The following is a 26,858-nucleotide window of genomic DNA, read 5'->3' on the forward strand; positions in this document are numbered from 1 at the left end:
CCTAGTGAAAAATAGAATATCAGTGCTGAGAGAAAGGAGAGAGAGAAGGAAGGAGAGAGAAGGAGGGAGGGCGAGAGGGAGGAGTGAGGATAATAGACAATAAAAGTAAGGTTGGGCCGGATATCTGGCCAACGCCGGATATTCGGCAAATTACCGGATATCCGGCCGGGTGACCGGATATCCGGCATAAGAAACCAGCCGGATATCCGGTATATGGATAGTTCTATCCGTCATCTAGCCGGATATTGAAAATTGACGGATATCCGGCGAAACCCTAATTAAAAGAATCTTCCACTCATTTGATGTTATATTAACAGAATACTATTCAAAACAAAATAATTTTCTCTTAACTTGTTAAAATACCAATTAAGGATTTGCATTCAAATTCTTTCATAACCTGGGTTGGCCGTTGCAAAAGCTGAAAATACCAATTACGGGACAGATAATCTATCATCCATTGTCTTATTCCTTAATTCCTGGTAACTACATATAGGTAGCACAACTTGGCAATGTTTACATGTCTAACTGTCCGTCTGTGTATTAACATAAAAGCATAGATTAAAATAAAGTAAGCTTAAGTTCTGGAGTGGATACAAAAACGCGACATTACAAAACTGCGACAATTACAAAACCGCGACATTACAAAACCGCGAATGTAACAAAACCGCGACAATAACATAACCGCGACATTACAAAACCGTGAAAAATTAATGTCGCGGTTTTGAAATTGTCGCGGTTTTGTAACTGTCGCGGTTTTGTATAAACTCCTACGTTCTAAATCACAGAGTGTTATAAATAACATAAAAATGCAAATAAAAAAGCATTAGTTTGACTTTTCATAACAATATACATTTTTTAATCACAATAAATAAATTTGGAATAGTCCCTTTTGTGGCAACGCCCCTTGAAGGGCGATTCATCCTATTTTTAAAATGGCTTAAGAATCGCCGCTTAAGGTGCGTTGCCACGAAAGGGACTATACCCAATAAATTTTTATTTTGAATGTTTAGTCTTTTATACTTACTAGGTATCTAGTTCTTCTTACTAGTTTTTTTTTGTCTTCTAGATGCTTGTCAATTACTACTTATAAATAATTCTAATATATATTTTGTACTAATCTTCAGGATAAATATCACTTTATGCATTTGTAACTATTCTTCCCTTCAATCTAAAATCATGGTTTTTACTTTGTACATGGATACAAAATTGGAAGATATATTGAATTTCCCGCGTTTTTTTTTATAATGTGCTTTTATACCCTTGGAAGATCAAATTATTGCATGTTTGGACAGGGGTGTATATTCTGTAAGTTTGACCCTGCAGAAGGGGGGGGGGGGGGGGGTAAAAAAATCAAAAAATATGTGGTTGGGGGGAAAAAATGTAAAAATTAAGAGATCTGAAAGCATTTTTTTCCATTTTTCTCCCCTCTTTGGTGAAAAAAGCTAAAAGTATATGTGGGAGGGGGGATAATATGAATAAAAGAAAGAGTTGTGAAAATATTTTTCCATTTATCCCCTTCTTTGCTGGAAAAAACTAGGAGAGGGAAAAAAATAAAGATTTTTGCAGCAGGGGAAAAAAAATAATCTTGTGCAGAATATACACCCCTATGTTTGGATTTATTCATAAGGAAAAAGGATAAGAGGATGAATACTCACCCCTTTTTCATGGTAAAATACTACTTCCCCATCCCTAAATTTAGAAGCAGACGAAAATCAAAAACCGCCCAGGGCTTTTTGTAAGTCAATCATAAATAATAATGTGAATAAAAAGAAAAGCGATATTTAGCAAACAGCCGTGGGCGGTCAGAATCAGCTGAATGTTCATTATGAAAAAAATTTCCCCCTTTTTAGAAATAGAAGGATTCATCTTTCATGAACAAATTTTTTTAAATAAAAATAAAATTCTGTGTAATTTTTAATTAAAACATTAAAACGAAAATATCTAATCTAATATTCTTGCCCTAAATATGGAAATAGTAAAAAGTAAAAAAAATATTTTTTTTAATAATTTTTAATCCTCCCATTTGAAAAGTAGTGGAATAGCAATAAATTTTAGCGCGGCAACAGCGCTGAGTAGGCCTCTAGGCCCACTGCCTATTTTCGTCTTCTAGTTGCTTCGATTCCTCTCTTTTATTTTTTTCTCTATGGATTTATTTAATCAGCGATTCAGATTAGCATGTTTAAAGCAACATGTGTGTATTAAGTAGTAAGGTTTTTTTTGGTCTGTAGCTTAAGATATCGGGGACTACAGAACCGATTGAGTTCTACATTTTAGGTAAGTTTCATATAGGTCCTGGGATGGTTTTAGGCTATTTAATATTTAGATTCGAGTCTTTGTATGTTTTTAGGCTATTTTTTCCCTTTCCCTAGTATTATACAAAGTAGTAAGGTTTTCTGTTTTTCAGTAAAGATCTGAATATCCACTTAATAATTAGAGTTTACCAAACTAGAAAAGCTTTTCAAATGCCCCAGAATGGCTTTAGGCTTTATTTTTTCAAAGGGAGGAGTAGGTTGCGCTAAAAATCCGTAAATGTTGTGAGTTTTTAAGTTAAAAACAGTAGTAGAACAATAAAAATTTATATAAACTTTTCAAAAAAAATTTTTTGTCTATAGTTCTTTTCAATAAGAAATACACATATTTAAAGAATATTGTCGTTCTACTACTATTTTCAAGCCTTAAAACTCACACCTTTACGGATTTTTAGCGCCCTCCCTTTATGATCAGGGAATGGTTTCAGGATTTTAAACTGCTCTTACTCTCTCCCCTAGATGTAGGTGAGTAAAGCCGCTTATTTCTTACATAAAAGCAAAGTAATTCCCCCCCCCCCCCCCACAAAAAAAACACAAATATTTTAAATTAGTTTAAAGATATTGCTTTATACAATGTATTTTTCACTATGTGTTTAAAACCATGCCTTGATAAAGTAACAGCCTCGTCACCAAGAATAAGACCAGCTAGACCATCTAGAACTCGGTCTATATCTGATCTTCTTGTTTCCCTTCCAACACTTAACCTAAATTTTAATTCTAACAGAATATAGGGGATTTCCCTCAAATTGCCCAGTGACAACACAACCCCCCCCCCCCCCCAGCTTTGACATGTAATAAAATAAGTTTTCTATCTTATGTTAGGTTATATTGGTTACAGGGTAGTAGGGTTGAACGGATATCCGGCCTTTTTTAAATATCCATTCGGATTTCCGGATATTGAAACTATCCGAATACCGGATATTGAAACTATCTGGATACCTGATATTGAAACTATTTGGATACCGGATATCCGGCTGATTTCTAATGCCGGCAATCCGGTAATTTGACGGATATCCGGCGTTGGCTAGATATCCGGCCGGATAACGAATATCAAGCTAAAAAAGTATCCAGCGCTGCCCAACCCTACAGGGTAGCTTAGCAGGTGTAGGTCTCGCAGGAGTTAGGGATTAATTTTCATTTTTTTAAACAAAAGGGAGGGTTTTGGTTGACCATAGGCACTTTGAGGGAAAGCACCATAAAGACTCTTTAAAATTCGCAAATATTTTTATGAACAAACATGGACAATATTAAATATTTCAGCGGTAGCAACAGTTTAAAAACTAGCAAATTTTACCTGACTGTTTGACTAGCACCTTCTTCTGACCAGTTCCAAGAATTTAGCAGAATTTGTGACACAGAGCCTCCACTATGACAAGCTGCTCCTAATATTATTCAAAATTTAAAACCAACAGCTGGTCACCAGCAATAACAGCTGATTACGCGCGTATATATTAGTTAATATCTGTTGAGTATTTGATAGTTCAACTAACAGCTGATTACCAGCAAATATATTAGTTCATACCTGTAGATGCATGTAGAGTATCTGATAGTTCAGCTAACAGCTGATTAACAGCAAATATATTATCTTACCTGTAGATGCTTGTAGAGTATCTGATAGTTCAGCCAACAGCTGATAATCAGCAAATATATTATCTTTCCTGTAGATGCTTGTAGAGTATCAGATAGTTCAGCTAACAGCTGATTAACAGCAAATATATTAATTCATATCTGTGGATGCTTGTAGAGTATCTGATAGTTCAGCTAACAGCTGATCACCTGCAAATATATTTTCTTACCCGTGGATGCTTCTAGGTTATCTGCTAGTTCAGCTGATCACCAGCAAATATATTTTCTTACCTGTGGATGCTTCTAGGTTATCTGCTAGTTCAGCTGATCTTACCTGTGGGTACTTGCAGAGTATCTGATAGTTTAGCTAACAGCTGATTAACAGCAAATATATTAATTCCAACCTGTGGATGCTTGCAGAATATCTGATAGTTCGGCTAACAGCTGATTAACAGCAAATATATTAATTCCAACCTGTGGATGCTTGCAGAATATCTGATAGTTCGGCTAACAGCTGATTAACAGCAAATATATTAATTCCAACCTGTGGATGCTTGCAGAATATCTGATAGTTCGGCTAACAGCTGATTAACAGCAAATATATTAATTCCAACCTGTGGATGCTTGTAGAGTATCTGATAGTTCATCTAACAGCTAATAACCAGCAAATACATTAGTTTATATCTTTAGAGTATTTGATAGTTCAGCTAACAGCTGATTATCAGCAAATATATTAGTTCATACCTGTGGATGCTTGTAGAGTATCAGATATTTCAGCTAACAGCTGATTACCAAGAAATATATTGGTTCATACCTGTAGATGCTTGCAGAGTATCTGACAATTCAGCTAACAGCTGATTACCAGAAAACCCGCCAAATCTGACACTAAGAGTGTTTGGAAGCATGTGACTGTCTACATATCTCCACATTACCTAAATAAGTAAAATGAAAGTGAAACTAACTCTTAAATAAAGCAAATTAATTTTAACTATAGCATTTGTAAATATTGGATAATAGATTAATGAGACACAATAGAATTACCTCTCCTCTTTCTAGTTTGGGATCTTCCTCATTAAGCACTTAAAAAAAGTAATGTATTGAAAATGTTAAAAATTAAAATGTATAGTTTTTTATATATTTTTTTTTTACCTAATTGAAATCTTGTCATTAATCCATCTCTTAGGTAGTCTCTTACATTCTTTAAATGCTTGGTGTATCCATCTAAAATAGAAAGAATCTTCAAGAAAGCAACACTCTTCTAAACAATCTGTTTTAGCAGCTGTCAACTGTGTTAAGGCTAGCGTGTTTGGCAACTGTAAGAACTTGTTTAGTAGCTACAACTAGGCTATCCATTATATGACAAAACATTTTAAGCACAGTTTATGTACAATTTTAAAATCAGCTAACCCAAAACCCAAATAAACCAATCACTTTTAAGCACTAATAGAGCAGTGAAATGACGGCTTGCTTGTTAGCTATTTGACAAGATAAGCCGCCATGACTAGGCTAGCTATCATGACAGCTGTACTTCCTACCTGTATTGTCTGTGACAAACTGGGCAGCTAAAACTAGGCTAGCTATCATGACAGCTGTATTGCCTGCCTATATTGTCTGTTACTAGCTGAGCAGCTGATCCCAGACCAGCCATCATGACAGCTGTATTTCCTCCCTATATTGTCTGTTACTAGCTGAGCAGCTGCTCCCAGAACAGCAATCGTGACAGCTGTATTTCCTCCCTATATTGTCTGTTACTAGCTGAGCAGCTGCTCCCAGACCAGCCATCATGACAGCTGTATTTCCTGCCTATATTGTCTATGACTAGCTAAGCAGCTGCTCCCAGACCAGCCATCATGACAGCTGTATTTCCTACCTATATTGTCTGTGACTAGTTGGGCAGCTGCTCCCAAACCAGCTATCATGGCAACATTTTCTGTTCCTGACCTAAAAGAAAAAGTTCTCTTTAAGTAAAACCTACCAACGATTTTAAAATTATTTCCTAAATCAATGTCAATATTTTATGATAAATGCTTCATTATTAAAAAAAAGTTAATATTTTCCAAATGGTCGAGAAATCGGCAAGAATTAACAATAAAATTTGCATTCATACAATTTATTTACAATCTCACCTGAATCCTCTCTCCTGATTGCCTCCAAAAAACATGGGTCTGATAATATTTTGAGGATTCCTACAGTAGAGAGCTCCAATCCTGGGACCATAGAATTTGTGGCCCACTATTGTTATCATATCTGCCTGAAATTCATATTTTACTAAATAAATGACGAAATTCCCCTCTATTCCAATAAGGGATGGCAATCCGTCAAATTTTTGGACCGGATTCGGATTCTTACAAGATTTTATATATAATGATGATAATATTTGCCTTCAAAAAGCGGGAGTTGAAAGAAAAAACTCAAGAAGCTTATTTTAGCCTACCAATTAAGAATCTGAATCCGCTATAAAAAAACGGATTCCGGATACAGATTCCGATTCCAAAATTGACCAAAAATTGGTCGGATCCCGGATTCGGATTGCCAACCCTAATTCCAATAAAGACATCTAACAAGTGTGGGTAGGAACAATATTAAGCTTCTATAAAATGGTACTAATGTTAATGAGATTTCACACATGACTGTAAAATAGAGCTTGAACTTAAATTTTACATCCTCCTTCAAAGGGTTTCCCTTTATTGTCTTAATGTTAAGCGCTTTGTCTTAGTCATATATTTAAATAGTCCATATTTATTGCTAAACCCATTAAATGAATATTTTATCGCCGCAAGGCAGCGTTCTTTGAGTCTTTGTGTCGTGTACTATATGAAAATTCCCAAGCCTCTTAATCCTTACTCTAAAAAATCAGAGACGACGACATTTCCTCCATAGGTACACTGGATGTTCACTTAAATCGAAGGAGAATCCCGCCCTTACGAGGTAATGGTAATGCTGTCTTAATATCAAACGTTTTATTTCAGTCAAAGTGCATCAAATAGATGAAAAAGATATGATTAACCTGCAATTCTCCCGCAGAAACTTTAAGTTTTCCAATAACCTAAAAAAAACATGTATTTCCTTTTTAAAAACGAAGCCTTTAAGTATGTAATATTTGTGCAGCAGAACATAAAATAATGACAAAAGCAAAGTTATTATTCTTGTTTTTATTTAATAGAAACATTTTTCAACAGCCTCCCGTAAAGAAAAATCTATTGGCTGTGCCTTAAGTCTGAAGGGGTATGCAGTATTTGATATGAAACGGACCTATTTACAGCTTCCCTAAAATGCTGACATCGACAGAATTGTTTTTCAAGTTTCGCTTCGAATTCCGGAGGATTAGAACCGGTACTCAGCCATACTGAAAATTTTTCTAGAGTATCGTATTATATCCAGTTTTCTACGAATATAAAAATGTACAATAGTTTTTATATCCGCGGAAAGCTGTTTATAATGCGACGCGATAAATAACTATACCTGAGCAGCGTCTGTGTGCAGCAAAATCTTTTCACTTCGGGTCAAATTCAACTTTCGAATTTCACTAAAAAAATTAGCATTTTTTAGATCACAGATACTCTATAAGTGTGACATATCCGTAAGTATGCCACCACTACGTAGAATTATTTTAATATATTACCAAGCTATACACTTAAAACGCTACTTACAGATATTATAATAGTTATTTCTCGCATCGTATTATAAACAGCTTTCCGCGGATATAGAATGTACAATTATAAGATTAAAACCAGTTTTTTTTAGCCCCGAGGTGCCGAAAAAAGGTCAAAAACTCATTTCTTTCACTTATTTACAAAATGTATTTAAATCTTCTCTTAATCTCTCTTTTGAGAACTTTTTGAGAAAAAAAAATTTAAATAGAATTTAAGTGTCTTACAATAGGTATTATTTTATTAATTTTGACCTTCCCTATTGTTAAAAGGAAATAATAAATATATTAAAAATTCTATTATAAAACATTTTAAATTCTGTTTAACAATAAGGGAAAAGAAACAAAAGCACTTGAGAAAGGGGGGACAATATTAATATAGCAATATAGTAACTTCAGTTTTAATACCATACGAAAATCAAAATACACTTTCCAGAGCCGGATCTTTAAATCATTTTAGTGGTGAACCAGATCGGGGTGAGCCGAATTTCAGCCAATCACAGCGCGGCATTTCATAAAATGCTGTGCTCTCATTGGTGGAAAGTTGGCTCACCCCGATCTGGCTCACCACTAAAATGATTTAAAGATCCAGCTCAGTACGGCTTCGAAACCGGTAATAAGAAAACAGTTCTGAGCCGTACTGAAAAAGCGTGTATCGTATCGTTTTACAGATTATTTTCCACATAAAACAAAATTCAATAATAAAGTAAATGCCATAATCTGGAATCAACCTTTTCATTTTTAATTTTACTATCCGCGGAAAGCTATCTATAATACGATACTATTTATAAATTCATATCTGTTTTCAGTACAACTAGATTACGAGATCGCTCCAAAAATGTTGTCTCCCTATCTTAAGTAATTTTTCTATACCAAATTTAAACCTCTTGTCTTCCTTATTAAAAGCGAAGCTTTCCTACATTTAGGGTCAGACTGTCCGTCAGAAACAGATGTCTCTTAATTTAGGCATATTAGATTTCTCCTACAGATTTCAACGTTGACAAAATGATTCCAGTAACATTTAGGTACAATTTAAAAGCGTAGATACTCTAATTTACTACAAATAAGTCTGTATGTCCATTTTCAACATGATATTCAAATTTTTTTAAATGATAAAATCATCAAAATTACTTAATTTTGTGGAATAGAAAATTCAAGAACGATATGGTATAATGTTGAAAAAGTGAAGTATCTTTTTAATTAAGTCTTAAAATGTAAGTATAATGTTCATATTCAACATCGGTCATAAAAATTATTGTAGTATAGATTTAGAATTTATGTTTAGCCATAGCGAAGCATCTCTATAATCAAGTCCTCAATATGTAAGTATGTCCTTAAACATTAAGAAGTTTTTCAAACAATTTACTTACAATTTGTTTCGATTTTTATACATTTCTATTCAGATTATTCAGTTCTGACACAGTGTTAATGTTCGTTTGTCCTACCATTTCAGAGCTTCGCTTTTATGTATGTTGTCATCCTTGTTTTGTATATAGTTTGTAACTTTTATAAGAAGTGACCTAAATTTGTGACAAACAAAGAATTTCAATTTATTAATTTCTTGAAAAGTTAGATACGCATTATTGATAAACAAGATCTTACCTGAATATTTGTTGTACAGGTTGGAGGATTCCAGTTTCATTATTAGCCAACATTATAGTTACCATACACGTTCTAATATCATTAAAACATTTTTACTTTATTGTTTAACGTCATGTACATCACATAAACCAAAAAAAGATAACACTTTTAACATAAAATTCTCGTTTTATGTTAAAAATGTTACTGAAGTACACAATTGTTTTTTTTTTCATAAGTCCTAAAAATTGTTGTATGTACGACTTGTATGTAAATCCAAACTTTTTTTCTTGGGGGGGGGGGGTAAATACATTTCAACCACTAATTGTAATATAAAGAAGAGGTTACTTTGTGTATCATCATTTGGAATGTACATCAATTTATAGGCTATTGTCTTATCCCTTTAGATTCCTGACTCTTTCAGGACAAATTAAAGATAAATAAATATTTTATAATTCCTTGGTTGTAGACTGTCCAGAACTGCAGTTACATTAACACGTCCTGTTCCTACATTAATTTAAATTAGGGTTGGCAATCTGAATCCGCATCCGGAATTCGAAATCCGCCCAATTTTTTGGTCAATTTTGGCATCCGAATCCGGAATCCGTTTTTTAATAGCGGATTTGGATTGTTAATTGGTAAGCTAAAATTAGCATCTTGAGTTTTTTCTTTCAACTCCCCCTATTTGAAGGCAAAGATTATCATCATTATATATAATATCTTTTAAAATCTGGTTCGATTCTCGGAAGTGAATTATAGAAAACACCAAGAACATTAATAATAAAAAAAGCCTTTTAAAATATTGCTAGAATCCGGAATCAGAACCCGGAATCCGCCAAAAATAAGAATCCCAATCCGCGAGAATCCGCCATTTTTTTTGGACGGATTCTTGTAAGAATCCGAATCCGGTCCAAAAATTTGACGGATTGCCATCCCTAATTTAAAATATACCAAATATGTATAAATATAAAATGTTCATAGGTAATAAAGAACAGTTGGACTTAATAAGCACATTTGATTATATGCTAACACACAACTTTACGACTAATACGCGAAAAAATAATCCTTTTTCTTTAGGTACAATATCCCCTTTTTTTATAACCTTCTTTAGATTCCTTATTATTTTCAGTTATTCTAGGGGTTAGAGACAACAGTGGACATTGAGCAGTTTATTACTATAGTCCCTGAAATTTTGAAATAACGTTTTCGTATTCATTGGCTTAACAATTTTTAACCCTTTTATTGAAAATTGATTGGTTGGTTTATTAAGTTGAGTGTCTAAACGCTTCAACCAACAATTAAAATCTACAGAAGGAATAATATGTATTTTATTATTAGGGATGTACATCAATTTATCAACCATTGTCTTATCCCTTCAGATCACTGGTATGGTCTAGTGTAAATTACGCGATTACCTTTAACAACTGGGACATAGGTGACATTGCACATGTTTTGTTCTTCATAATGGCGTAGAGGTTGCGTGATGGCGGGGTGCTCTACATTTGTGGTTACTATGTGCGGTAGAGTATTTGTATTTGATTCCCTAAATTAAATATTAGTTAGAGAGGTTGAGTGATTGTTGAAAGGAATCAACATGTTTTAATGACATAGAGGTTGTGTGATGGCGGGATGCTCTACATTTGTGGTTACTATGTGTGGTAGAGTATTTGTATTTGATTCCCTAAATAAAATATTGGTTAGAGAGGTTTTGTGATTGTTGAATGGATCAACATGTTTTAATGATGTAGAGTTCTTTTATTTGATTTGCTAAATAAAATATTGGAAGGAGAGGTTGCTTGATTTAATAGAGTATTGCAACATAAATCTTTTTGTCATATGATGGTAATGTACCTAGTGGTTTTATATCCCCTAAAAAAATAATAAAATAGTGAGTGATTAAGTACTATGCCTATTGAAAAATGACCCCTTTCCCTTATTACCTATAAAAATTAAAATAAGGTGTGTGGTGATTCTTTATGCCTGTCCCCACTGGGACCTAAAAATGCAGTACCCTAACCCTATATAAGGGAAGGGGGGGGGGAAGCGTAATGACATCTAAACTTAAACAGTGAGCAAAATGGTCTAAATATTGAGCTAGATTTTGCTCACTGTTTAGATGTCATTACGCCCCCCCCCCCCCTCTTTAAGCTGACCTGTCCTAGAGATAATAGTAATATGTCTCATCTATTATTCAAGAAATTTTGACGGAAAACCCACGGCTTCTATGTCTAAATGGCTGATAAAAATTTTCAATTTAAAGTAACAGGATGTAAATCTGTGTATGTGTCTGTCTTCGGCATAATCTTATGTAATTTAAATTCTCTCTTCCCATTATCTAAATTAATATATTTATTTATTATTAATATATAATATATTATAATTTTTATCATTATAATTTTTGCATCAAAACTATTAAATAATGCAATTTGATGATTATCATATTTGCAAAAGGTACAATAAAAGACAGGGTTTCGGATCCGCATTGATTTTATGCGGATCCGGATCCTCAAAATTTGGTCAGTGCGGATCCGAAACCCTGATAAAAGAGATACAAAAACAGTTATTATATTAGATTATGTAAGTGACAGATTCTCTTTTTTATGAAAATGTTTTGTTATTTCAGCTGATTGCATTATTTTTAAAACTTTAGGTCAAAGCAATCTTTAATGGGAAGTTTTTAAATTCTGTTTGACTGAGATCATAATGTCATTTTAACCATTAGCGTGCAGTAAGAGGTGTAAGGGAATAACAACAACTCCCTCAAAGTAAAATTTGGAAATGTCTAATTCCCTCCCCCAGAATTGGTTTCCAACACCCATGGTGAATCTCTGCGCACGCCACTGATTATAACCCCAACTAAGTGAGATTCTTCCCGATTATGTAAACATATCAGCAGTTCATATTTAATTTTATCTTAACTCCAATTATCTGCCAGGAAAAAAATAATGGACTTAGGGTAAACTATAATTGTAAACTAAAAGAGAAAATAGTTTTTCTTTAAATTAATAACCCCTCTTAAATTGGATTTATTATTACCTGAGTCTTACACCAAATTTTCATGTTCTCTATTTAAATGAAACCTTTAGTGGGCTAAAATAACGATTTCCCCCCATCCCCTCCCCTCTTACTTGATAAACGAACTGGCCAAAAAATAATAGGGGATAAAACTCCATGACTACTTAGGTCCAAACACTAAGAAACTATGGCTACACACACAGGGGATAAAACAAGCTAAATTGACGACAATTTTTCTCCTGTCATAATATCCACGTATTTTCTACATCTACGTATTTTCTACATCCACGTATTTTCTACATCCACGTATTTTCTACATCCACGTATTCTCTCACCTGTATTTGTTAATAGCAGATGTTATGGCCAGATGGTTTGATTCTGTGCCACCAGAGGTAAATATTATATCCACTGCCTGAACAGGTAAATGTATCAGGATTCTTTAGCAGCTGCCATAAATCCTGCAGGGGGCCCTAACGCTTCAAGGCTACCCAGTACAGAATATAACCTAAACTGACCTATAGTAACAAACAAACATATGAAAAACTACCCCCACCTCCCTACTTTCTTTTTAAAAAATTTTAAAATTAAGTGGGGGAGAGGTCATCAGAGGTGGATTCTTAAAAAAAATTTGCCCCGCTAATCGCTTAGGAGGGCAAAATTGTTTTCGTGAAAAATCCTCCAAAATCACATAAAAAATCTACAAAAAAAGAAATAAAATCTTATGTTAATACCTAACCCTTCTTTGTTTAATTTTTGTAGATTTTTTGTGATTTTGGTGGATTTTTCACGAAAACAATTTTGCCCCACTAAGCGATTAGTAGGGCAATTTTTTTTTAAGAATCCACCTCAGTACTCAGTAAGGTAATATGAGTAAAAGTGTCTTTCCTTCTAATACTATATTTACCAATAAATATTGAAGCTTTAAAAAGATTTCATAAAACAAGAATTAATACTAATCTTTATTTACTAAGGAATTATTTTTAAAACTAATATGAAAACTAGAATAAATCTTTGTACCTACTTATTTATCTCTTGAAATAAAAAGAACAAAATAGCATTTTTAATTTTAAAAGAGCAGGATAAAAGAACGTATTTTTTTATTTAATGAAAAAAGGGATCTACTGCAGTTTACGGTAAAATATTGCTGGTAACGAATATTGCCAAAAATTTATGAATTTTAAAGGCTGCTAGCTGCCAAACGGCTGAACGTAAAGATCATACCCGAACACCATTTTAAGCAGTATAAGAAGGCCTACAAATAATCTGGAATAGCCAAGATCCAATGATGCACAGGGAAAGATTCACTGAAGAAAAAACGCATAAAATAGGTCTTTTTCGCGCATTTCTCTGCACTGCAAGATAATTATGCATTATTGATTTATGGCTATTTCAGATTATTTGTAGGCCTTCTTATGCCGCTTAAAACAGTGTGCAGGCATGATCTGTACGTTCAGCCGTTAAAATTCATAGATTTTTGGCAATATTCGTTACCAGCAATATTTTACCGTGAACTGCAGTAGATCCGAAAAAAGTAATAACCTGTGCGTCTAACATTTCTGCTATCTGACTCCTGGCCTTTAATATTATATTACACTTTATAATTCTTCAAAATCTTAAATTAAAAATTTTTACATTATAACTAAACAATGATTTATATAAATTGTATCATTTTGATTAATAAAAACTTTATATTAAAAACTTATATAAAAACTATTCTTTAAAAGTTTTCCACTCCAATAATTACGGGGTGACAAGGATAAAGGGATCAAGGTACCCAAATGAAATCAACTTTTGGATCAACTGCAGTTCACGGTAAAATATTCCTGGGACGAATATTTTCAAAAATCTATGAATTTTAAAGGCTGCTAGCTGCCAAACGGCTAAACGTACAGATCATGACCGCACACTGTTTTAAGCGGCATAAGAAGGCCTACAAATAATCTGGAGTAGTCATAATCAATAATGCATTATTAATTATCTTGCAGTGCAGAGCAATGCCCGAAAAAGACCTATTTTACGCGTTTTTTCTTCAGTGAAGCTTTGCCTGTGCATCATTGGATCTTGGCTATTTATTTGTAGACCTTCTTACGCACCAAGGGTAATAGGGCCCTGTTCCCACATTTAATTTTGTTTTGTTTTGAAAAAAAAACAATTTTATTAAGTGGGAGGTTTTTTTTAGCACATTCCACCTTCATAGTAGCCTAAAACCTTCCTTTAGACAATCAAAGACTTTCCTAAAAATAGTGGAATTATCAGTCTTGCCGTATACGAGGTGTTAGCGTACAGATGGACATCCTATTGTATTAGTATATTTAGAATAAAGCATAATTTTCCTTGTCTACTGCACTCTTAGCTCGTTTTCCTATAATAAAAAAAAATTACATAATTCTTACAAAAAAAAAATTTCTTGGGTATAGTTCCTTTCGTGGCAACGCTCCTAAAGGGGCGATTCTTTTTTTTCACAGTAGCTTTTCTCCTATTTCTAGCCCCTGCGGGGAGCTCTAACCCTGCGGGGCCAATTGCCTAACCCTGTGGGGCAATCACCTAAACCAATATAAAATAACCTAACCTAAAATAATCTATCAAAAGCAATTTTAAAAATACGACGAATCGCCCCTTTAGGCGCGTTGCCACGATAGGGACTATTCCCAATTTCTTGAATCAGATTATTGAGGCGTGCGAGAGAAGGGTGTTAACATCCCCCCTTTCTGACAATTAACGTTATTAATCTTTTAAACTTTTGGGAGGTCCAAATTCCTCCACCCCCTTCTACATTCCACCCTCTCCAACAAGCAGCTGTGCTCCTTTCTCTAAGAGCACTGTATTCAAAAGAGTAAGAAAAGTAGGAAAATAGGCAAAAACCAAACTTAGATATAAAAATTAGATGACCTAAAACCATCCAGGGACCTATAAGAAGCTTTCATAAAATAAGGAACTCAATCGGTTCAATAGGTATTTAAATCTTTAGCTACAGACAAAAAAAACCTTACTACTTTATATTATACTAGCGGCTGAGCCCCTAGCATTTAGGGACTCTATACCGAAGGGATATGGAAGGGCAGAAAAATAGCCTAAAACCATACCTACTCGGAATTTTTTTACAAATAAAATTGGCTAAAACCAACCCGAGACCTATAAGTAGCTTTACTGTAAAGAAGGACCTTTTCAGTTCAGCGGTTAGCGAGATCCTTCGGTACAGACAAAAAAAAGTTTATTACTTTATTTAGGGTGAGGCGGGGCATTACCGGTAATTTTTTTGGTTTTTTGAAAAAAAAATGGGGTAAATATTAATATTTTTAAATGGGACCAAGACCATTAGAAAGCTTACGGAAAGGACTATCAGGTCCTAATAGGACGTTATCCTAGGACTTTTAGAAGTTTGTCATAATTGGACTCAAAGAAATTACCGATAAATGCCCCACGGTGGGGCATTGTGGGTAACGTCTTTTCAACCTAAAAAAAATCGATGAAAAACGGCCAAACGGCCAGTCAAACATAAATAATCAAAATTAGTATAGGTTATAGGGATTAACCACAAAAATTTTCATAAAGACCGGACTATTCCTTCTATGTCAAAAATCATTTTTTTTAAAGACGAGAAATTTCGATTTTTTTTTCACAAAAATTTTCTTAAAAAATAAAATTTAAATTTTTTATATAAAAAAAACCTGTTCTATTCACTTTTTGGCCTAATTCTTAAAAAGCCCATATTGAATTTTAGATTTTACCAAAGAAAACCTGAAAATTGATCTTAAAAATCGAATTTGAATTTTTTTTTCGACGTTACCGAAAAATACCCCGCGCGAACTTTGGTCATTTTTGAGAAAAATATTAACTCTACATTTAAGCTCTCAACGGATTTGGAAAGAGCGGGAAATTCTTAGTTCAAAAGGTTTTTAAGGATCAGTTCTAGGTCTTACCAATTTTTGTGTAGGTCGATCTTTATACACCTAGGTGAAAAAAATTTTGAAGAAAAAAAATTTTCGTCCGACTTTGAGACCCAAAAAGTACCCTTAAAATTCATCTCACAAAAATTTCATTTTATACTTTTTTGTAGGCAATTTAATAAGGAACAAATTTGCTTTTATGTTTTTTTTCTGTCAGTCGATTAGAACATGGAGAAAAATGTCATTTTCTGGAGGTGGGTAAAAAATTACCGGTAATGCCCCTTACCGGTTAATGCCCCGCTTGACCCTATTAAGATGATTTGATTGAAGTGTCTGAAAATATTTGAAGTATATTACAGTTTTATTTTAGCTGAAATATCACTCTCTTAATATGATATTATTATCGTTGCATAAAATGTCAAAATTTGAAGATATAAAAAATACACCCACGTTATGCTTTCTTGAAACAACGAGTATACACCAGAAAAGACCCTCTTTTGGTTAAAACAAAATTATTTTTTTACAGCTCCAACGTGACTATTTCACTCCTTAGCGAATTTAACCTAAAGTAAGCTTAAAAATAAGTTTTTGTCTACTTTTGATTGAAGAGAAAATCCATCCAAATTACATAAGTGCACTCATATCAACCCCCCCCCCCATATTTTTGTTATTGGCAAAAAAAACGTATTTTAATTCCTAACAGGTTGGGTTTCATAAAATATGATATAAAGAGTGGTTGGAATTTTACGATTCAAAGACGATTTCCGGAAATTTACCAATTATCTTTATAAATATAGTGTAAATATGTAAAATTGCATACAAAATATACGCCTACTATATTGAGCTGGATCTTTAAATCTTTTAGTGGTACGCTAAATCAGGGCGATCCAGTTCGGCGCACCTAGATATTATTAGATTTCAATCTTTAAATCAAAATGGAATGGGCGAACCAGCGCGCCCAGTGGATCGCCCCGATTTAGCGCACCACTAAACGATTTAAAGATCCAGCTCTGGTACGTCATATACAAAATATACACCTACTACTATTAGTGATACCTATTGCATAAGAAGAGCTCGGGTTACCCCAGTTATCCAGGTTTTCTATTATAGCTGCCTGCACCTAAGAAAAAAAAGAAAATATTAATCTTAAGCTGTGAAGTAGTAAGGATTTCATTTCTGCATTACAACATGTTAATCTTGGAGAATAAATGTAGAATATACGTGGATATTATGGCAAGAGAAAAATTGTCCAATATCATTTATTGGTAAGTTCGTTTATTCAGTAAGAAGGGGAGGGTATGGGTAAAGGAGGGGGAAATCAAAACCCCTCTACCCCCCCTACACAGAGTCAAGACATTTTAATAGAAAGTGTACTGGGACAGACTAACTTATAGAGTAGCTATCATCCAACTAATAACAATGTTTCTGTATATAATTTGATTTAATGAATTATGCTTATTTAATGTATGGTATTGTATTGTCGCCTTGGAAACTAAGCCATTCAAAAATGTATGAAATGAGTAACAATAAAAATTATTGAAAGTTTTAAACCATTTATTTTTTTATATATTTCAACATCCCTTAACCTCTAACTGTTAAGTAAGTTCAGAAATGCGTAGGAACATGAAAATTTAATTTGCTCAAATAATGGAGTATTTTCAGGGATCTTAAGGGATAAGACAATGGCCAATAAATTAATGTGAATCCCCCATTGATGATAAACAAAAATCTAGATTAAAATTAGTCGTTGAAATGTTTGAACACTCAACTTATTGAAAGAAGCAATCAAAATTCACTCAAGTCCCCAAAGTTGTTACCTAAGACAATGAATAAGAAAACGTTATTCTAAAAATTTAGGGACTAGTGTAATAAACAGCCCATTGTACCCTGTCTCTCTGGGAGTATTCCAATGGATTCAGTATAATGGAATAGAAATCATTATTTCCTACGTTCTGACTATACCTAGAGGCTTAAAAAATATTAGGGTGTAAAAAATGGTTGTAGATTAATTTAATTATAACTTTTATCTCACTATCTGAATATTCATTAATTTAAAGAGTATACACATTACATTGCAATATCAAATTAAAGTGCTCTTGTACTTCCAATTTCAAATTTTAATTGAAATTCAATTTATACTTATTATTTACTATGTTCTAAATTTTAAATAAAATGCAAAATAGCTTGTATTACATAATAACAAGGATGACAAATTTCGTAAAAGCGAATATCTGGTACCAAACGGTAAGAAAACGAACATGAACATTTTTTTTCCAAAAACTACTGAGCAAAATATTAATTTAAAAGTATTAAAGGAAAGAAGGGGGGGGGGGGGGCGGAAGTGACACTATTTGAAACCAAAACTAAAAGTCAAAGGAAATCTACTAAATAAAGAGTTCCCACCATCTTAAAGATCTTATTGAGTACGTATAACTGTTACCTTCTACTTTGGTTTATTCTGTATAAAAATTGATACTCTAAAAACGTAATTATTCTAAAAATAAAAAAAATTCTTTGGAGATTTAAAGAATTTATTTGACAAAGAAATACATATCTTTTTTATTCTAAAGGTTATAAGAAAATTTTGCAATTGAATTAAGATTATAATATACAGGGAGGTGGAGGACAATTCTCAAAGAATTTCTATCCCCCCCCCACCAAAAAAAAAAATGCTACCAACCTAAGAATTGTAGAAAAGAATATTGCCCATTGTCTTACATCTTTATCCCTGGTTTTATTAAATATTTCTTGTAAAGAATTAATTGCTTTGTCACTATTATGCATTCTTAACATTGTTGAATAAATTGTATAACTATAACATCCTATAAGAGTTACATAACACTATGTATAATGTGTCTCTGATTTAAAGGCGTCAAAGGGGGGTGGGGTTTAGGTCAAATGTTTTTGGGTATATTCCCTTTCGTGGCAACTCCCCTTAAGGGGCGATGCGTCGTATTTTGAAAATGGCTTTTGGTTATTTTAGGCTATATTGGGTTAGGTGATTGCCCGCAGGGTTAGGCAATTGGCCCCGCAGGGTTAGAGCCCCACGCAAGGGCTAGAAATAGGAGAAAAGCTACTGTGAAAATACGAAAAAACGCCCCTTAAGGAGCGTTGCCACGAAAGGGACTAATCGGTTTTTTATTATATTTTACTCCCTACCACATAAATCTTTAACCCCAGGGGGTAGTGGATAATGGGGTGATTACAAAAGTTTTGATGTGTCAATTTAGCTTGCTAACATGGAATTTATTAATTGGTTAGTTCATTCATCCAGTAGGTGGGGAGGGTAAGGGGTAAAGGGGGGTGGAAGGGAGGAATCGTTATTTTAGCTCGCTGCAAGTTTCATTTTATTAGAGAATATGAAATGTAAGATCTAAGTAATACCAATATATCCATTATCAAAACACATGTATTTATACATGATGAAATTATTAATATTATTCCTTACACAAAATTTCTATAGTTATGTAACTTTCGATTAGTACCTATGAGTAATTTATAGCATCATATTATAGACAGCTTTTCGAGGATATTAGAATGAAAAATTAAAGATCAAAACCAGTTGTGTTGGCCCTGTTAAGCCGAAGGCCCTTGCTAAAAAAATAGTATTACCCTAATGATTTTTATTTTAATATTCGTAGAAAACTTCTGTAATACGATGTTATGCAAGAATTTTCGGTTGTAATCCATCGGTCATTAATCATTTTCAAAGCCAAACTGGACTATCTTATTTTCAAATTAAAATAAAATTCCTATTACAATATTTATTTTATCTTTTAAATATGTAAATAATTTTATATTATATAATAAAACTGTGTAAGTGGAAAATTAAAGAGTAAACAACATAAATACAAGAATAATGGGACTCAAATGTAGAACAGCAATAATATTTTATCAAAAAACAAACAATAAATCATACCAAATTAACAGGATCTTGTCTACCTATGTGTGTGTGCACTTAAGTATCTTGCTAACCGCTGAACCGATATGATTCTCCTTTACAATGTAACTTCTCATAGGTCCAGAGAAGGTTTATAAACATTTATAGGGAGGGCACCACCAACCTCTTAAGATAAATCACCCATAGAGTGCCCCAAGTTGTCTCAAGGGGCAAAACAATTTAATAAACAAGGATATAGTTCCATCTTTAAGGATATTTGTATTTTTAAATTTTTACCAATAGAAGATGGATTAATTTTAGCCTATAATTTAAATTTCTTTGTTTGTCCAAGAATTGTGACTGTCTAACGTACGGCCATGGTGTGGTTATATAGTAACTACACTGATAAAATCTTAAAACATATTACATAATAAAACTTTCTTATTGAAAAATTAAATATAAAATCATAAAACTTGACATTGCAATCAAATAAAACAAACTTTTAATGTAGAAGTATATTCTTAGTTTCGTTTCTGTAATAAGTTATCTATAATACAAAGTAGAATGATGTCTGTCCGTCCATCTGTCTGTCCGTCCCTTAAGATCTCGGTAACCACTGAACCGATTGGATTCTACTCTTCAGGGAATATACCTACTGGTCCTGTGGTGGTTTTAGGCTATTTTCTTGGGGGGTGGGACACCCCAACCTCCCCAAAAACAAAAAAAATCCCTCCCCCATTTTTTTTGCTGAAGATTTTCTTGGTCCTTTTACGAATTTCGCCAAAAAAAATTTTTGATCACCTCTTGGGTCAAAGCCTCTAGAGGCTTGGGGCGAAGCCGCTAGTGCCATTAATAAATCATATAAAAACAAGGATGGAAACGTTCATCAAAGCGACTCAAATGATAACTGTATTTAAATATTTTGATAATAAAACTCAGTATATACAAAATTCCCCAAAAATACAAAGTGAATGACTTTAAACTGACCAACAGGCATTTGCAGTTTCAAAAGCGAAACTTTCTTTAACTATGTTCAATCCGTACGTTAGTAACGGTTCTTTTCGTCAATTTAGACATGTTAGAATTGTCCTATCGATTTCAAACTATGTACATGTTGATTCCCATGACTGTTAAGTACAATTTAGGAAGCGTAGCAGCTCAATGATCGTATACAAGTAGTATTGAAAAAGACTTCATTGTCCCTGTCATAGTGATGTGTGAAATTGGGACTTATGGACAATTAGACTGAAAAACCCTAACTATAGAGAAGTTGGGATTTTTAAAACTTTTTATTACATTAAGATTTGATGGACTTTTTTTCTTGAAAAATAACTTTTATATAATAAAGAGTCAGTACAAAGATTTTTAAATGAAGCTTTCTTATTAACTCTGCACGTCATTACGTAAAGTTTGATAAGACAGTTCAGCTCAGCATTATCTATAATACAAAGTAGCTTGATGTCTGTCTGTCTGTCCAATAAGGTCTCTGTAACCACTGAAACGATCGGATTCCACTCTTCAGGGAATATACCTGCTGGTCCTGTGGTGGTTTTAGGCTATTTTCTTGGGGGCTGGTACACAAAAAATCCCCACAATTTTTTCAAAGCATGTAATTGAAACATAGGTACTGCCGCACCACCACAACTGTTTTTAAAGCGAAGCTTTTCTATAATTAGGGTCGGTCAGTCCGTCCGTCCGTATGTCAGTCCGTCAGTAACGGATAGCTTTTTTTATTAATCTAGGCATGTTAGAATTGTCCTATCGAATTCAAACTTTGCATGATGGCTCAGTAGTTAGGTACGATTTAGAAAGCGTAGCAACTCTATAATCGTTACCAGAATGTCCGTACGTCCATTTTAAACATGTTGATTTTTTTACTTTTTTAATTACAATTTTTTATGTGATAAATCATCCGATTCATCTGATTTTTGGATTACTGATTCCTATTACAATAAGTTACAATATTGTGAGCGGAGCATCTCTACAATCAAGTATTAAAAATGTCAGTATGTCTTTAAACAGAATTCTGTATTTAAGAAGTTTTGCAACAAATTTACGTATAATTTTGTCAAACCTTATATTTTCATATTTTGTATATTCAGCTGAGTTCTGACACTCAACAAAAGTTAATGTTCGTCTGTCATATCGTTTCAGAGCTTCGCTTATATGGATTTTGTCATCCTTGTTTTTTAAGCATGAAATTAAATAATGCTAATGCACCACCACCACAGTTTTTTTTATTACCTCTTGGGGCAAAGCTCCTAGAGGCTAGGGGCGAAGCCGCTAGTTAAGGCATAAAAAGAGGTGTATGATCATTTTAACCTTCTCCATATATTTCTAATTTTCCCCCTAAACCCCACTCTTAGCTGGGGATCCCATGCAGTATATACGAATCTTAGACAAAGTAGCTTCGGACAAAGTAGCTTCAGGACAAAGTAGCTTCAGGACAAAGTAGCTTCAGGACAAAGTAGCCTCAGGACAAAGTAGCTTCGGACAAAGTAGCTTCGGGCAAAGTAGCCTCCACTGTTAATAAAGGTCATGGCCGCAGAGCTCGGCCCCCTGGCCTGCCTAGCCGCGGGCGCTCGGTCCCCTAGCCTATAACCTAACCTAACCTAAAATTTGTAAAAACATCATTTTAAAAATTGTAAAAACAATATTAAAAATTGTGAAAATCTATCAACCACGAAATTCCAAACCACCTGTGTTTTAACAGTTGAGGATATTTTACTTAAATAAATGTCCTGAGGCTAACATAGATTAGGTTAGGTTAGGTTATAGGCTAGGGGGCCGAGCGCCCGCGGCTAGGGAGGCCAGGGGGCCGAGCGCTGCGGCTATGACCTTTATTACTATTGGAGAATAATTTTTCTTAAGAAGCTACTTTTCTTAAGTAAATGTCCTGAAGCTACTTTGTCCGAAGCTACTTTGTCCAAAGCTACTTTGTCCAAAGCTACTTTGTCCAAAGCTACTTTGTCCGAAGCTACTTTGTCCAAGACCCGTATATACACCCCTAAAAGTTAGTATTGCCATCTTAAATGACTTCGCAATATGGATATTGGTATTTCTGTGTAATAATCTTATTCATTTGAGAAAAAAAACAATGAAAATACGGTCTCTTTTAAAGAGGTTTTTTTTGTATATTTTTTAAATAACTTGTATTATAAGAGGAAACATCTTAAATTATTGAAATTATGTAACAAAATTAGAAAGTTAAACGTCACTGGTTCAATAAAGAACAATAATGAAATCCTCCATAAAACCAGAGCTTAATCTTTAAATGTGTAGCCGTTGTCGCTGCCGTAGCCGTGGCCGTAGTCGTAGACACTTTTTTGGCCGGATATCTGGCCAAAGTTCGATTTCCGGCACATTACCGGTTATTTGGGCAGATAACTGGCATTATAAATCAGCCAGGTATCCGGATAGTTTCATTATCCGGTATCCGGCCAGATATTGAAAATGGCCGGATATCCGGCCAACCCTAGTCGACAATCACTTAATAAACAGTTTGCTCAGTTTCATAACGACAAGAAAGTCCTATCATATCCAAATTCTCAAAATTCTTTGATGTAGTGACAGACCCAAAATATAGAAAAGGCTTGGTTCAGAACATAAGAAAAATGGCTAATAACAGTTTTGATGGCCCAGAGGGGCCGAAGGCCCAGGCCAACAAAACTAGTATTGATTCGTGGAAAATTGTCTGTAATCCGATACATGATTTTTCAGAACCGGTTCTAATAATTAGTAAAATTCAAAGTCACACTGGAAAAGCTGTTACCTATTATTCATTGGCCTAAAAACTTTGGGGACTTTTATTGAATTGGATTGGTTGGTTCACAAAATTGAGTGTTCAATCGTTTCAACCACTAATTGTAATTAAGAAAAGGGGTAATTTTGTGTATCACCATTGGAGATACGAATAAATTATCGTCCATTGTTTTATTCCTTTTATCCCTGGTTATAAATAGTCCACTGGTGAAACAAAAGATCCATTTTTTTACCTCTGATGCTATTGGGGTTGTAGCATTGTAATCCAGGTAAACTGGTTTCAGGTCTCCTGACATTCTTATTTTGTCTGAAAAAAATACAAAGATACAGAAAAATATGACAAAACTTCCTCTAAATATTGCTTGATTTACCAAGGGACTCCAGAGCTGGATCTTTAAATCATTTTAGTGGTGAGCCAGATCGGGGTGCGCCGAATTTCAGCCAATCACAGCGCGGCATTTTATAAAATGCTGTGCTCTCATTGGTGGAAAGTTGGCTCACCCCGATCTGGCTCACCACTAAAATGACTGAAAGATTCAGCTTAGTATTGCTTAATCATCATTGAGAAAGAAACTGACAGAAAAGATAAAGGCAAAATAGTTTTTCCAGAAACATAATACCTACTGTCTTAATTATTGGAAAATTCTCTAAAAATGTGTTTTTTCATTCTAAAATATGAAATTATACTGAATCAAAGGGAGAGGGTGAAAGTGACACTTTTTGAAACCATAACTAAAAGTCAAAGGAACTCAACTAAATAAAGAGTTACAGCTTGTAGATTTGGCATGGCAGTTGCTTTAAAGAAACGGCGGTGGAACCGCGGCTAGCCCCGAAAACCGCCGGATTTTTTTTGACTATTCGTCAAATTAGACAATTTTCAATCATCTTAGATAAACTTTTTTTCATAAAAATTTCCCTTGTATTTTCACTTGACACTTGTAAAATTTTAAATATGTCAATATTAAAAAAATCGCAAGTGTCAGGTGTAAATATATTGAACGGCATCATACTTCTAGAAAAATCACAAGTATCTTTATCCTGCATTAGTAGCCTTCCACTTTCCTGTCGTTCCTTATATTTGAATTTGGCGAGAAAAGTGAAAATTTTTTTTAAGGAAACGGCGGTTTTCGGCGGGAGCAGCGGTTCCGACGCCATTTCTTCACAGTTCCATATTGTACCTCTTTAAAGCAACTGCCATGTCGATTCTCAGAGCTGTAACTCTTTGTTTAGGCGAGTTCCTTTGACATTTAGTTTTGGTTTTAAAAAGTGTCACTTCGGCGTCCCCCTCTTTTTTTTTTATTTCTGTTCAATTTCCCCTCATTCATTTTTTCTTCATATCCTTTTACTCTCAGGGATCTAAAGGGATAAGACAATGGCCAATAAATTAATATACATCCCCAATTGATGATACACAAAATTATCCCTTCTGTAGCGTAAGATCAGTGGTTGAAACGATTGAACACTCAACCTAATAAATCGACCAATCAAAATTCACTAAAGTCCCCAAAGTTATTAGGCCAACTTATAAAAAGTACGTTATTATAAAACTTAGGGACTAGTGTAATAAACAGCCCATTGTTCCCTCTCTCTCTCTCTCTGTTCATATCCTTTACTTTCTTTTCATCCAGAATTCAAATTAAATCTTTCTTGAAATTGCAGGACAATCAAGTCAAAAATAGCGCAGCAGCAAAGGCGTTTTAGATAACCACCATAGTTAATTATATATATAACATCGTAACATAAACAGCGGGGGCTAACAAAACAGGTATTAAATTTATGATTTTTATTTTAATATTCGTGGAAAATTGTCTAGAATACATGTCTATACATGATTTTTCAGTATGGCTTAGAACCGGTTCTAATCCAGCAGATATTAATCGGTTTCAATTTTTCAAATTCATACTGGAAAATTACTAGCTAGTATTTTCACATATAGCTTAGAAAATAGTTTTAAGGACATTAAAAATAAAGACTTATAAAAGAACAAAGACTTTTTTTTAACGTTCTTGTCATAAAAAGACCATCTTAACAGATTTTCGATTTTTTAGGCATTTTATAAATCCGAAAACAAAACTGAACATTATTGGGCAGCAGGATAGACATATACAGCTGTTTATAGATTAGCTGCGTTTCTAACAAATTAAAGTTGGAAAAGTACTGGGAACATGTTTATATAAAGTTTTATAGCAGGTCTCAGCAGCCGCGGCCGTATTCAGCCGCTTTTTTTTAACAAGCCGCAGATTCGAAGATCTTATACAATCTGCAACCGCAGCCATTTTTTTAGTAACAAGCCGCCTTTATTTTTCAATTATGACGTTAAAACCGTTTAATATCCACTGGATCAGAAACGGTTCTCATCCTTACTGAAAATGCATGTATAACATCGTATTACAGACAATTTTCCATGAATATTGAAATAAAAAATATAACATTAAAATCTTAAGCCACTCGGGACTAACAAAACTGGTTTTAATCTTATAATTTTTAATTTTACTAACTGCAGAAAGTTGTATATTTATCTATAAAGTTCAGCAGTCAGAAGCCAAATCACTGCTGACAAACCCTGATAAATTGTTATTACGTCATACGTTTAGTGCAAAGTTTTATTATTAAAATGTAAAAAACAAGCTTGTTATTTTGTAATAATAAGATTTTTAGTTCATAGATAAACTAAAGTTAAGAAAATTATTTTAAAAAGTTATAGTTAAAGTGAAAGAAACTTTTAAAAATCAATCAATAAAGTAAAAGAAAATAAAACGTTTATTGAGTATTTGAAATATGATGTTATTATCATGATCTTCAAGTATAAGCAATTCAACAAAAAAATATTTTTATAAAGAATTTATTATGAAGTAAAGTCTTTTTTGGGCTTTTAGATGGTAAAATGCTCGACCCAGGTATAAGGTTTAACCAACAAGCGAAATAAATCTAAAACAATAATTGGGGGACAGATGGAAAAGTCGTCATTTTTACTATGTGTTTCCCCCCAACGGCAGCTGAAAAAAGCGTACAGGTTTCGTAATTTTTTTTCCGAATTAATTTCGTTGTTGTTATAAGCTGTAAACGACCGTTTAGTCTATGTTAAAACGTCATTACCCAACGATATCAATAAATGAAGATTTATTGTAAGGATAAGATAATCATGGCTGGGTTTCAGACAAAGAGAGGCAAATACTTTTATGTAAATAACATTTAATAGTTATTTATCGCAT

General features: G+C 33.7%; 1 protein-coding gene and 1 long non-coding RNA gene across 2 annotated transcripts; both read right to left on the minus strand.

Moving 5' to 3' along the window:
• Nucleotides 1–1,014: 1,014 nt before the first annotated feature.
• LOC145321585 (selenocysteine lyase-like) lies at nt 1,015–23,949 on the minus strand. Its single transcript, XM_080163025.1, has 18 exons — nt 23,880–23,949; nt 17,061–17,124; nt 14,450–14,479; nt 13,657–13,691; nt 12,453–12,529; nt 10,518–10,645; nt 9,561–9,609; nt 9,127–9,198; nt 7,338–7,401; nt 6,883–6,921; nt 6,002–6,126; nt 5,746–5,816; nt 5,025–5,096; nt 4,917–4,954; nt 4,690–4,807; nt 3,604–3,691; nt 2,915–3,013; nt 1,015–1,168 (listed from the first exon to the last, which is right to left on the minus strand). Exons 1-18 carry the CDS (start codon nt 23,940–23,942, stop codon nt 1,138–1,140), a joined length of 1,263 nt encoding a protein of 420 aa, XP_080019151.1. The 5' UTR covers nt 23,943–23,949; the 3' UTR covers nt 1,015–1,137.
• An 8-nt stretch (nt 23,950–23,957) lies between these two features.
• LOC145321589 (uncharacterized) lies at nt 23,958–26,253 on the minus strand. The gene is made up of 2 exons (XR_013880326.1): nt 24,163–26,253; nt 23,958–24,038 (listed from the first exon to the last, which is right to left on the minus strand). It is a non-coding gene; the product is annotated as an uncharacterized LOC145321589 (long non-coding RNA).
• Between the last annotated feature and the right edge of the window lie 605 nt (nt 26,254–26,858).

Source organism: Acartia tonsa, chromosome 6, assembly GCF_053477335.1.
Source record: "Acartia tonsa isolate MP-2025a chromosome 6, ASM5347733v1, whole genome shotgun sequence".
Classification (NCBI taxonomy): Eukaryota; Metazoa; Arthropoda; class Copepoda; order Calanoida; family Acartiidae; genus Acartia; species Acartia tonsa.